The sequence below is a fragment of the Myotis davidii genome, unplaced genomic scaffold, assembly GCF_000327345.1.
Source record: "Myotis davidii unplaced genomic scaffold, ASM32734v1 scaffold217, whole genome shotgun sequence".
Taxonomy (NCBI): Eukaryota; Metazoa; Chordata; class Mammalia; order Chiroptera; family Vespertilionidae; genus Myotis; species Myotis davidii.
In genome coordinates, this window is record NW_006290034.1 from 9,866,610 (window position 1) to 9,879,507 (window position 12,898).

General features: G+C 44.3%; 1 protein-coding gene across 1 annotated transcript in view; it reads right to left on the reverse strand.

Annotated features, from left to right (window-relative positions):
- Positions 1-12,898, reverse strand: part of VTCN1 (V-set domain containing T cell activation inhibitor 1) — a 32,940-nt gene continuing 20,042 nt past the window's right edge. Inside the window, exons 4-7 of the mRNA XM_015563540.1 lie at positions 5,866-6,213; positions 4,719-4,997; positions 1,835-2,004; positions 1-1,535 (exon numbers count right to left, since the gene is read on the reverse strand). Of these exons, the coding sequence (XP_015419026.1) occupies positions 1,880-2,004; positions 4,719-4,997; positions 5,866-6,213 (752 nt within the window). The 3' untranslated portion in view covers positions 1-1,535; positions 1,835-1,879. The remainder of the gene's footprint in view (positions 1,536-1,834; positions 2,005-4,718; positions 4,998-5,865; positions 6,214-12,898) is intronic.

The window sequence follows — 12,898 nt, forward strand, 5'->3', positions numbered from 1 at the left end:
TAGGAAATGCATATTTAATCATTCTCATGAGTGATCAGAACTATACAATCAAGTTTTCTATAACAAAATGCAATACAGTCGTGGTGGGTCCAAACTGCCCGGGAGGCCGTAGTCAACACGTGAAAGGTGTGGGTAGGGGGCTGGAAACAAAATATTCTTTCCTATCAAAGCCTCGTTCCTCAGGGCCTCCTTTCAAAGGTTTATTGTCCCTGCTTTCAGATTTCTCTGTGGGCTTCAGGGAAGGTACATGTTTTTATTGTCTCAATTTGAATGTGACTAGGCAGGGTCCTGAGATCTAAATTCAGAGTGGGAGAACTTGAGATGGAACTCAAGCAGCTCCCTCACAGAACTTTATTTGTAGAGAAAAACTAAGGGAAAGGAATGCAGAAGCTCAACAGCTGCAGATAATCCGTCAAAAATTCCTGGTTGCCCCAAACTGACTTCTGGCTCTCTGGTCTGAGACCGCAGCCCACGCGACAGAGGCTAATGACTATTTTTAAGGTCCTTTCCTATTCCGCATCAGGGTTTCTTAACCTCAGCGTGATTGACATACTGGACTGGATAATTCTTTGTTGTGGGTGGATGTCCTGTGCATTGTAGGGTGCAGAATTCTATTTACTAGATGCCAGTAGCACCCCTCCCCCAGAATCGTGACAGCTAAAGTCTCCAAACATTTCTAAATGTCCCTGGGGGTTTGCAGAATGAGCCGGTTGAGTGAGTCTCACTGCTCTAGATGCTGTTGAGACCTGAGGTTCTCTCAGGCCATGCGGGCTGGAAAGCACAAGCCTGCGACCTTGTGGTGACTTAACACCCATGTGGCCAAGATGGGAGGCCTTTCCAAGCCACTCAAGGCTAAACGTCACCTGAGAAATAAAATGGCATTTGTTTGTTTTTGAAAAGAAGGTCCTCAGATCATTTAGAAAATGTCACCCAACTACGATTTTTACGTTGAAATTACAGTCACGCCCCACACTTCAGCGTTTGTCAGGTGGGAAGAGACGCCGAGGCGCGTTCGGAAGCATCATAGTGACTAGCGGATCATCGGACCCACCACTGAGATGCAGCCACCTCTGTTGGGAAGCGGCAGCTGACTAGCAGCTTCTTGCTGTTTCCACAGAAGTTGAAGCGCAGACATAGTGCAATTGAAACTTTCTGGGGGCAACATTACAGCAGGATAACAAGATCCAGAGACGGCGAGCTGCAGTAGCCCACCCTCTCACTCCCCAAATGGGGATGGGTAGGGGGAGGTCCCTGAGATATGGGGGGGGGTACACTTGTCCCCACATGCATTTTACTTCGCAGTCTTAACACACTTCTCCAGTTCAGGTGAATCATTTCCCCAACTTCTAATACATGTCCTTGAAGATAGATTTATCTTGTTCATATTGGAGTCTTCAATGGGTTGCTTTGGCTTCTTTTTGCTTCTTGATCTTGAATGTTCACTCCAGGCTTTTAGGCATGAATTCATTTCCCCCCAAGAAACAGAAAACTAGGTCATATCTTGTGGTGAAATCGTTCTGCAGATTCCTGGGATTCTGAAAATAACAGCAATAAGATACCATTACAACCATTCAGCAAACATTTATTGAGAACAGAACCTCTCCCTGCCACTGGATGAGTGTATTCTCATTCAGGAACGGCCTTGTTTTCTGTGTTTTGATGATGTTCTATCAAGGCCACATGGCACCCTAGGTTGCTGAGGGCAAGGAGATGGCTTGAGTCTCTCCTTCAGGGAGGGGATCATCCTCAGAGCTGATGCTGGAGCTGCTTGATCTTGTTAGGAACACAGGCACACACACAGTGGACCCCCCACACCATTCAGGGTTCATCTCACCTGCCGTACTAATGACGTTGCACGTTTCTGTGTGGCCAAGGCACGTTATTTTAGGACCAGGGAAGAGGAGAGAGGTAGGAGTACCCAGCCGATGGCAAAGAAAGAAGAGACACACAGGGAGGCCTTTGAGTCCAGCAGCTCTAGGTGGCTCCGCCTTCTAATCTCAGAGTCTGTAAAGGAAGAGAACAAGTTCAGGGTCACAGAGGGGAAGCTGCAGATCTTCTCCGCATGGCTGGTTAGCAAGGAAAAGTACCTGGAAAACAGCAAGTTGTTCCTAATACAACTTGTACCCAATTGGGGGGCAACTTTGTACCCCATTATCCACTTTCCCTTTCTTCAAAGGAAGCTCTATTCCATGGTCCACTCCAGTCAGCACGCAGCCAAATGAAAAATGATACCAATAAAGAGATAATAATTGGTTACCAAGGAAAGAATGGGCTGAACAATGGCCGCGGCCAGTCCTTGGTTTCAGACACATTTTCCCCCCTCTCGGCCATGACCTTTACAGGTTCTGTGTTACTCGCTTTCTTGACATCATTGCAAAGTGATGAGAAAGTATTGTTCTCATTTTGAAGTAGGGAAGAGAAGTGAAGAAATTAAATTGCTCTACTCTGTTTTTTCCCTCAACAGTCCAATCTCATTTAGTTCGTTTTGGCTCTGACACTTACTAGCTGTGTGACTTTAGTTCATCTATATGTGTTTCCATTTCTTCATCTATAAAATAGGACTAAAATAATAATAATCTACTTCTTAGGAGGATTAATGAGTTAATACATTAAAGTGCTTGGAACGTACCTGGCACATAAGTAAGCAATCAATAAGTATTAGCTGTGAAAACAACAAGAGTCACCCTGCTCAAGCCTAATTAATGAGTATGACTTCCATTAAGTTGATCATTTCCAAATCCATCTCCTTATTCTGAACTTGGTCATGAGTTTCACATCTGGATTTACAGTTGCTACTGGGTCAGTTAAAAACATAATTATTGAGTAAATGTTTGAGCACCTACTGTTGGGTTCAAAGGAGCCCAATAAAGAACACCCCTTTTTACAGCTGAGTTCTGAATCCGTTAAAGAGTAGGACAAAATGAGTGAGGCAATTGGAAGACCAAAATATCACTCGCATTACTAATAAATCTGATACAGGATGAAGCTTTGTCTGCTCGGAAGTGAGCTGTTGCCCAGGCGTCTCCCCGGACAGGCAGCACCAGCCTGGGCAGGCTTCCTCCTGCCACGCGGATTACGCCCCTGAAACACTGATGGCTGGAAAGAGCAGAGTGGAAATTATACTTCCTGAGGGTAGCTAGAGAGACAGGAAAAAAGAAGGAGCTGAGCTTCTGAAGTCCGGCTTCTTCTAATAAACTCACCCATCAGATACATTAGTAACTCCTACTTCTCTGATGAGGCATGAAAGAGGGGCGAACAGAGAGGCTGGAAGGGTTAGGTTGGTGGGGTATCTTCTCATGGAAGGAAGTATGTGGAACAGGGATGGAGCGTTCTCCCAAAACCCCTCGTACGCTGGGTCATGTGCTAACCATGGGACCTTTCTGCCTAGTAAACAACGGGCACTTTCAACTCAGCATCTCTAAAATCCCCGTCTTTTTTCCTAAACTGTTGCTTCTGTATTTTAATTGTTTGTTGGCAGTGTTATTAACCTCCTCAGCAAACAGGGTAGAAACATCACACCCATTTGACTTGCTCTTTCTCCTCTCCTTCACATTTGTGTCCCTAAGGCCTGTAGATTATTTTCTTCATTACATTTTGATTCTTCCCCTTTCTTTCCCGGTGCCACTGCCCCCATTAAGTCCCTCATAATTTCTCCCTTGGACATTGACATAGGCTCCTGACTTCATGGCTTCCTATTCTATCAAAACCATTCTTCTGTCCTGGCCGGTGTGGCTCAGTTGGTTGAGCATTGTCCCATACCCTGAAAGGTGACCGTTCAATTCCCAGTCAGGGCACATACCCAGGTTGCAGGTTCAATTCCCAGTCGGGTGCATACAGGAGGCCTCCTATTGATGTTACTCTCCCTCTCCCTTCCTCTATTTCTCTCAAAAATCAATAAAAACATTGTAAAGTAAATAAAGTATACATATGGAAACCTATGGAATGAGATAAAATATTTGCAAATCATATGTCTGATACATGTTTCCTATCCAGGATGCAAAAGAATTCCTACAACTCACTCAAATTGAATTCATTTTAGCCCCAAGAGGGATGGTTTTAAAAGTTATAATTCAGTCTGTGCATTTCTTTGATGCCAGCTCAGCCCTAGGTTTTTATGCACTAAAGCATTGCAGGGAGACCCGAGTGCTGGGCGCCCTAGATCCTGGTCTTCGCAGCCTGGGAAGCCAGTTCAGACTAGAGCTGTCAGGTAATCCTGGGCCATGTTAATGGGAGCTTGAGCTGACTAAGGAGAGAAGGGCTGAATAAGACGAAGGCAGATTGTAAGACCTTCCGTCTTTAGATTGAAAGCCTTCTCAAAGGCAGACTAGAACCAAACCAGTGTTGGGGGACTTGGCATATAGGTCACTAGCTGAATATATCAGAGATCTCAAGTAGTCATCACATCCCACTGCTTCACCAAAGCAGCCCTGCTGAGTTAGGGCCTCAGGACCCTACACACCACTCTCCAAGCAGTCAGAAGGTGTATGAGACGAAGCTTAGTTGCCATGTTTGACCTATTAGGCCATAAATATTGTTTTGTATTAGTCTTCTTCTTATGTAGTGTAATCCCAACTGGAATTGTGATCTAGGTGTCTGTGAAGAGAACTCTAGAGCTTTCTGTGCCCTCGTACATAATATATCAGTTATAGAAATTATATTTTAATTTAGATTTAATTCTCACCCCAATATACCCATACAAAAAGCATGAAGGGACCCACCTGTCACTTTGATATCCCCCGTGGCTTTGGCAATGTTGTTCTCAATCATACAGGAGTATGTGTTGTTGATTGTGACATTGTAGAGTACAGATACAACCTTCATGGTCACATTCTCAGAATTCAGCTCAAAGCTGGTATTGGAGACTTCTGAGAAGTTGGTTCTTCGGTCAACTTGGGATGTCCAGACCACTGTAGGCTGGGGGAACCATCGGGGAGCCTCACATCGAAAGCTCTCTGAGCTGGCATTGTAGTCCACATCCATCTTTGGGATGCTGAAGGCTGCAGGGTTGAAGGTCAGAAAGGGCTGATGTCAAGGTCAGAAAGAGAAGACAATATAGCCTTTGAAGAACTAGGTCTTAAATACACCGTGATTTCTATCATTGAGGTGACTCAGAACTTCACTTCCCCAGTGGGCTCTCTGTGTATGTCCCATTGTACTGTAGATGCAAATAATGATCTGCTCATGATATCGTTGTACATCACAATTCTGGCCAATGTCAGGAACTCCACAGACATAAGTTCTAGGTTCAATTGTTACAACAGGTAAATTCTCCAAGTAAGAGGAGTTCCAGTGATTACAAAAAAAGTTTATCCATTAGGGAAATTGGGTGTTTCCCCAGGGACCTGTGAAGTTCTCTGAACTTTACACTGAGTGGCCAGATTATTATGACCACCCCATCAGTACTTCATTGACACTTCCTAAAATACTGAATATTGAAAACTTCCTAAGCAAATACCCTCAAGGTTTTATTATTATTATTATTTGCATAATTAATTCACTTCATTGTACTGATGGGGTGGTCACAATAATCTGGCCACTCAGTCTATATATAGATATATAGATATACAGATGAGAGAAGGAAGAAACAGTATTCACCTGTCACTACAATATATTATTTAAATAATGTATGTGAAAATTCAGAAGAAGCTAGAGTTCAGAACAAAAGATGTTAAGACCTAGTATAATGGGCTCCTTTTGGAGTTGGTGTGGGTCTTGGACAGCAAGGATGGCTGCTAACAGACTTTGAGGGTCTTGTCTGATATTAATCACTCATGAGCGTAAAAGCATGATATTTCATCAGCTAACTGCTCTTTAGCCCCAAATAGGTTTTGGCCCTTTCTATCCCTCTGCCTAAAAATAACTCACCTCCAGTTTTATACTCCAGGTTAGCATTCCCCTTGCCTTTGGAAGTGTTGATGTAACATTTATAGGTGCCAGCATCTGTGAGTTGCACATTTTTCAGCCTCAGAGAAGCATTGCCAACTCTCACTTGATCAGCAAACACGGCTGTCCGGCCTCTGAACATCTCATTCTGGTCTGACAAGTCATCTTTGCCTTCTTTGAACTCATGGACGAAGCCCATAACACCTTCCTTTAGCCACTGTATCACGATATCAGAAAGTTTGATGTCAGGTTCAAAAGTGCAGCTCAGGATTCCGTCCTCCCCGATGTTCCCAGCCGAGGTGAGAGTCGTGACTGAGATGGAGTGTGTGCCTGCAATTTAGGAAGTAAGGGTCAATGCCAAGGAAAACTTTGGAACTTCTGTCACCAAACCCTTCATTACTAAAAGCCAAACAGAGACTTCTGTAACAAATTAGGAAGACAGAAGGGCAGGAGAGGCATAGGAAAGAAGACGTAAGAAGGATAGAAAGCAGGAAGACATAGTTTGTTTTTTATAGCTACAGCGATCTAAAATAAACAATAGCTTTTGGGGACCAAGTAACCCAATCCTGGGGAGACGATGAGAGGAGGCCATGTTGGATTTGGGGTTTAAAGATGAGAACTCAGGTCCTGGCATTGTCATTTTGTATGTGTGTGAGCTTGAATAAGTCATGTAACCTCTCTGGATCTCAGAAAAATGGAGGTAATGCTATCTATCCTGACTATCTTAAAGGATTCCTGTAAGGATCAAATCAAATGATTATGAACTTGACTTAAAAATTGTAATTGCACATATAAGGTATTGTTATTCATAGTTAACCAGAAATGGTGTAGAAGTAAAACCTCATGTTAACCGAATGTGACTAGGAGTTCTGAAGAACGTCAGACTCTAAAGTGCTGTTACTTTTATCTTTATTTGAGTGATGAAGAAGCTAAGCGGAGAGAAGATAAGTGACTTGGTCAAGGTTATAGTGCCAGCTATGGCATGATGAAGAATGATACTTAACTAAATTATTTTTTTTTGGCCTAAGATAGAAGATATCCCCTCCTCTCCAAGCACATCACCAACAGAATATGAATCATGCAGCCAGCTGTGTCCACTGCCTTTTCCGCACTTGCCCAGCCGATAGCCCACTCAGTCTATGAAGGACGGACCAGCCCTTCTTTCTGCACTGGGGCTGCTGATGGGGACGCCTGTGGGACTGATTCAATGAACTGAATCTTCTTCTTTTTAAAAAAATATATTTTATTGATTTTTTACAGGGAGGAAGGGAGAGGGATAGAGAGTTAGAAACATCGATGAGAGAGAAACATCGACAAGCTGCCTCCTGCATACTCCCCACTTGAGATGTGCCCACAACCAAGGTACATGCTCTTGACCGGAATCGAACCTGGGACCCTTCAGTCCACAGGCCGATGCTCTATCCACTGAGCCAAACCAGTTAGGGCGAACTGAATCTTCTTGAGAGGCTCCTTCTGGGTATGGATGTGAAGCCGAGATGAAGATGAGTCTTTGAGCCCAAGATGACTGTGGGCCAGACACAAAAAGTAGGGGGGTGGGAAGACCATGAAAGAAAGATGAAGAAGGTGCCCCCATCCCCAGAGCTGTCGTAGATCCTGAGGATTTTCAGGTCGAGTTCCATCCCAATCTCTGAGTATCCTTTAATACCTTATATTAAAATGGTCTTCACTAACCTCTTCTCCTTAAAGCCAGAAAAATGGGTGCTGAGCGCCTCCCAGCTTCCTTATTGCAATTCCTTCCTCTTATCTTTGCCTCCATCCAATATAGTTTACATGCATTAGTCTTATAGGCAGAGCTTAAAGAACAATATGAACATGTTAGTTTTCTAATCGCTAGCCTTTCATGACTCCCAAGGACTGTGGAGTCAAGTTCAGACTACCCAGCATGGCCTTCAGACCTAAATACTGCATGGCACATTGGAAATGCTCATTAATTGTTACCTTTTCACCTTCATTTCCCACTGCTTTCTTTCAGTCTATATTGTCTATTCATATCAAGTGATTTATTGATTTTCTGCTTTCAATGGAAAAATACACAAGCATACTTGGTATTTTTCAAATGTCAGAGGTAACATTATGGACATGAGGATATTCTCTCTTGCCCACAAGGGGTTAGAATTGTTTAGTTGGGCCCTAGGCCTTTATAAAGTAGATGAAGGTAATGGATGAGGGACAGACCTGAAGAAGCTAAGCTAGATGGGTTTATATTAGAAAGAGAGATACTGATGGAAGAAAAGTTATAAGTAAAAAAAGGCAGAGGAAACACAGGTGCACAGGCTGGATTGGGGGGCTGTTTGGAGGCTTAGAGTGCAGGGAATAGAGTCGGGAGCAGCTGCCATGCATGGCCATGCAGGTGGGAGGTTTCGGAGAGAAGTCATGAGAGAGGATGGTGCGAAGCTTTACTGTGTGATATGAATGCGAAACACCCCTTTCCCCACCTTGGCTAATCCTGGTTATACCAGTTATTATTTTCACACCCCTGTTCATCTTGCACCTCCAATTTATAGTTTCCTCCTCTCCTATCATCAGCTCTCCGAGTTCTGCTGATATTCAAGGCTGTTCAGATGGCAGCCTCTCATGAAACCCTCCTTTGATCTACCAGGACAAAATGAATAGACTCTGTCTTTACTGTCCCTGAACACTTTCCTGTGCCTTTATTATAGCAGCTGTCTCCCCTCTACCTTGTCTCCGGTCTCTATCTGGCACTAATCTGTAGGCTTTTCAAGGGCAGAAACTGTTTGAATCATATCTGTAATTCCTATACTGCTGTGATGATTAATTTTGTGTGTCACCTTTACTAGGCCACAGAGCGCTCAGACATTTTGTCAGATACTCTGGGTGTGTCTGTGAGGATGTTTCTGGGTGAGGTTAAGATTTGAATGAGTAAGCAGAGCAAAGCAGATCACCCTTCCTCTGATGGAAGCCTTAGAGGTGGGCCACCTGGGGCCTGAGGGGACTTCCCCGCCTCCAGACCTGTGAGAAAATAAACGTCTGCCATTTAAACACCAGGTCTATGGTATTTTGTTACGGCAGCTTGAGTGAAAAATATGTATTTGTTCAGTGAATGGATAAATGAATGGAAGTCAGTAGAAATCAAGGGACTGTTTAATAGTTCTACTCAAAATGATTATGGGAGTGAGGAAGATTTGACAGGATTACCACATCTAAATTTGGGGGAGATGTGAGCCAGTGAAAAAGAAGGCAGTGAGCCTGGCCAGCGTGACTCTGTGGTTGAGCATTGACCTATGAACCAGGAGGTCATGGTTCAATTCCTGGTCAGGGCACATGCCCGGGTTGTGGGCTTGATTCCCAATGTGGGGTGTGCAGAAGGCAGCTAATCAATGATTCTCTCTCATCATTGATGTTTCTCTCTCTCTCTCCCTCTCCCTTCCTCCCTGAAACCAATAAAAAAAAGTATATTTTAAAAAAAGCAATGAAAATACACAGAGATTCTCAATAAAACTGTGGGGCAAATATAACTATATTAGAGTAAGGGTAAATTTGACTGTAGTTTATAAAGTGCCATTAAAGTTGATTTGAAAAATTACTTTTCAGGCCAGGACCGGTATGGCTCAGTGGATGGAGTGTCGGCCTGCGGACAGAGGGGTCCCAGGTTCGATTCCGGTCAGGGGCATGTGCCTTGGTTGTGGGCACATCCCTAGTTGGAGATGTGCAGGAGGCAGCTGGTCGATGTTTCTCTCTCATCAATGTTTCGAACTCTCTGTCTCTCTCCCTTCCTCTCTGTAAAGGATCAATAAAATATATTTTAAAAAAATTACTTTTCAGGAAAAAATACATAATTAGCACAGTTTATGGAGAGAATGAAATGGTAATGACATATCTTAGTTCGGTAATTGTGTTACCAAATCAATTGTAAGGCGTTGGCCTTGAGCCCACAAGTGGAGGATTTGTTGGATGCTCCCTTAGAGAACTTAATGAGTAAAAGTAGCAGCCGGGGGAGCCTGAGGGACCACTGTGGGCTCAAGACCATTTAAGGTTGCATTACAGATGTGGCAGATGGAATGCGTGTAATGTTGATTAAATCCCACCCTCCCCATAGCCAATCAAGAGGAGGAATAAAGGCCTGTGAGATCTTGAAAAACCATGAGGACCAAGCCATTGCTTTGTACCCAGAAAGCAGTCAATAAACACTTACTTGTTAGGTGAATAAATGATGATAAAAAGGGATAACATACAATTTAATATGCAAGCAACAGGAAATAAATATTGCTTCTCACAAAAAAGAAATCTATATACAAACTTGCAAACAAATACTGTCTCAAGGAGCGGTGTTCTAGGGAACACAGACTGGTCTGATAGGACTCTCCAGGCCTCATAGCCACCAACGGCTCTTGTGTGATTTGGTGAGCCGCAGGGCTGTAGGAGATGAGTTTAAAGCAGCTATTTTTAAAAAATGTTTTTATTGATTTTCAGAGAGAGGAAGAGAGAGAGAGAAACATCAATGACGAGAGAACCATTGATTGGCTGCCTCCTGTATGCCCCCTACTGGGGATCGAGCCCTCAACCCCGAAAAATGAGCTGCCCTTTGAAAGGACTCAGTAAGACAGGTTCTGCAGCGTCCAGTAGCATAGAGGGCATACTGGAAGCCTTCAGCAGACGGTCACTCAGCATCTTCTGGAACGTAGCTGTCCAGATGGGCACCACAGCACATGGCTTAAAGATGGAAACACATAGGTTTACGCCTGTGCCAGGGGAGCCTGGGTTGGAACCTGTGCGTCCCACTGTTGCCAGAGAAGAGAGCAGGGTTGGTGGTAGCAGTTGCTTCTGCGAGAAGAAACTAGAAAGGATGCTGGGCCGGACTAGATAAAGGCACACGGTAGGGAAGTGGCAGCAGAGCATAGTGTTTGAGAACAAGGCGCAGGTATCAGGCTGTCTGGGTTCAAATCCCAGCTCTGCCACTTACTTGCGCAAGTTTTCTAACTTCTTTATCCCATAGCTTTTCATCTATAAAATGGGATGTTTAATAACAGTAGTTCCCTCAATGGTCTAAATGATACCACGCAGGTAAAGAGCTTCATATAGTACCCAATTTGCCACACGTTAAACCTTCAGTCAGTGGTATTGATAACTGTTATTAACTAGAATCATTTGGAAAGATTGCAGATTAGAGTACCAGGAGGAAAGAAACGGTTTACTAAGTACTTTACTTATAGTCACTCATTGTAAGCCTGATAAAACCCTGGGAGATAAGAACGATCATTTTATGAATGAGGATAAGGAGGCTCTGTGGGATTAAATGGCTTTCCTAAAGCCCTTTAAGTAGCGAGTAGTAGAGCTAGTGTCGAGCTCCATCTTATCTGGTGCTAAGCCTGTGCTCTTTCTCCCAGGTCCTGCTGCTCTCCAGGGCCAGACTGAGATATGTAGAGAGCCTACTCACTGAAACAGTGAGCCCACTCACCTCTTATAAACATAGAAAAATTACAAACTATAAAACAAGTGTAAGAAAAGCCAATAGCTGTTCATTTTCTCAGATGAGTACAATTTTTTAAAATATCAATTTTGTTCCAAACAATTTGTTCAATGCCCCTGTTTTGGTGCCACAGGCACATGCCTGACTGGCTTACTGAGTAGCCTGTAACTTTTACCCAGTGTCCAAAGATGGAGCATTTGTGTCCTGTGGCTTCCTGCCCTGGCCTCCCTAACTTCAGAGGGGGCCTGCCTTGGTGTGGCCGGGAAATTGTGCAAGTGTCAGGAGGTGGTATACGAATGCATAAGTAAGAGCAAACTCTGAATAGCACTGATGGTGTCACCATAAATAATAATGGCAGCCGCCTATTACACACACGCGTCAGGCACTGTACAAATCTTTGTCATTTAGTCCCCATAACTACTCTGACTGCCTTACCAGCGAGGAAACTGTCTGGAAAGTTAAGTTATATCCAAATGGACATAGACCATTGGTGTCAGACCAGAGACTAGCGCAGTGATGTCGAACCTTTTGAGCTCGGCGTGTCAGCATTTTGAAAAACCCTAACTTAACTCTGGTGCCGTGTCACATATAGAAATTTTTGATATTTGAAACCATAGTAAAACAAAGACTTATATTTTTGATATTTATTTTATATATTTAAATGCCATTTAACAAAGAAAAATCAACCAAAAAAATGAGTTCGCGTGTCACCTCTGACACGCATGTCATAGGTTCGCCATCACTGGACTAGACCGTCTGTCTGATTCCTAACCTCTCCCACCACATGGAGCTGCTCAAAGTCACCCAGTGAGTGAGTGAGCGACAGCACAGGGACCAAGTAGGGTCAGGGGCCTTTCCGCTGCCTCTCCCTCCTTACACGTCACCTGGGATGACAGCATGCCCTCAGTGGAGGAGAGTGACAGAGAAAAGGCAGCTGAAACTATAAAGTCCTGAAGTGACAGCTCTGGCCACAGACGGAGTTCAAATACACGTGTTGGCCTGAGTCAGACAGCTGAAGGGAAATGGAGCCAAGCACTTGCCTCAACGCAGACAGCTGCCGACCAGCTCACCCAGTGTCTTAATTAATGTGGCTTAAATAATAGATGCTTTTGAGACACAGAAGAGGAGGAAAAAGACCGTTCCTCGCAGCTGCCGTCAGATAGCTGTCTTCCGAAGCGCACCATCCACGTTTCCTACCTGGAACCACATGGAACGACAGCCACAGCCTGTCTTCTCTTGCCCTGAGCCCCCTGTGTGCAAAGACTTGCTATTCTTTAACAGGTCGGCTGAGGCTTCATTGCAAAGGAACCATCCGCCAGGCCAGCCATTGCTAGAACGGCTCAGCCCTGCAGCACTTCACCTCTGACCCCAGAACACCTTGAGCGCTGTCTGGTAGATAGAGCACTGTGATAAGCGTTCCATTTGGTTCTCTCAACCGCCTGGTGATGCAGACATTGCTTGCTCCATAAACGCGGAAACTGAGGCCCACAGAGATGAGTGACTAATGCGAGGAGAATGCAGTCAGTAAGGGGGAGGCCCAGTGCTCTACTCCCAGGCTTTCTGGGT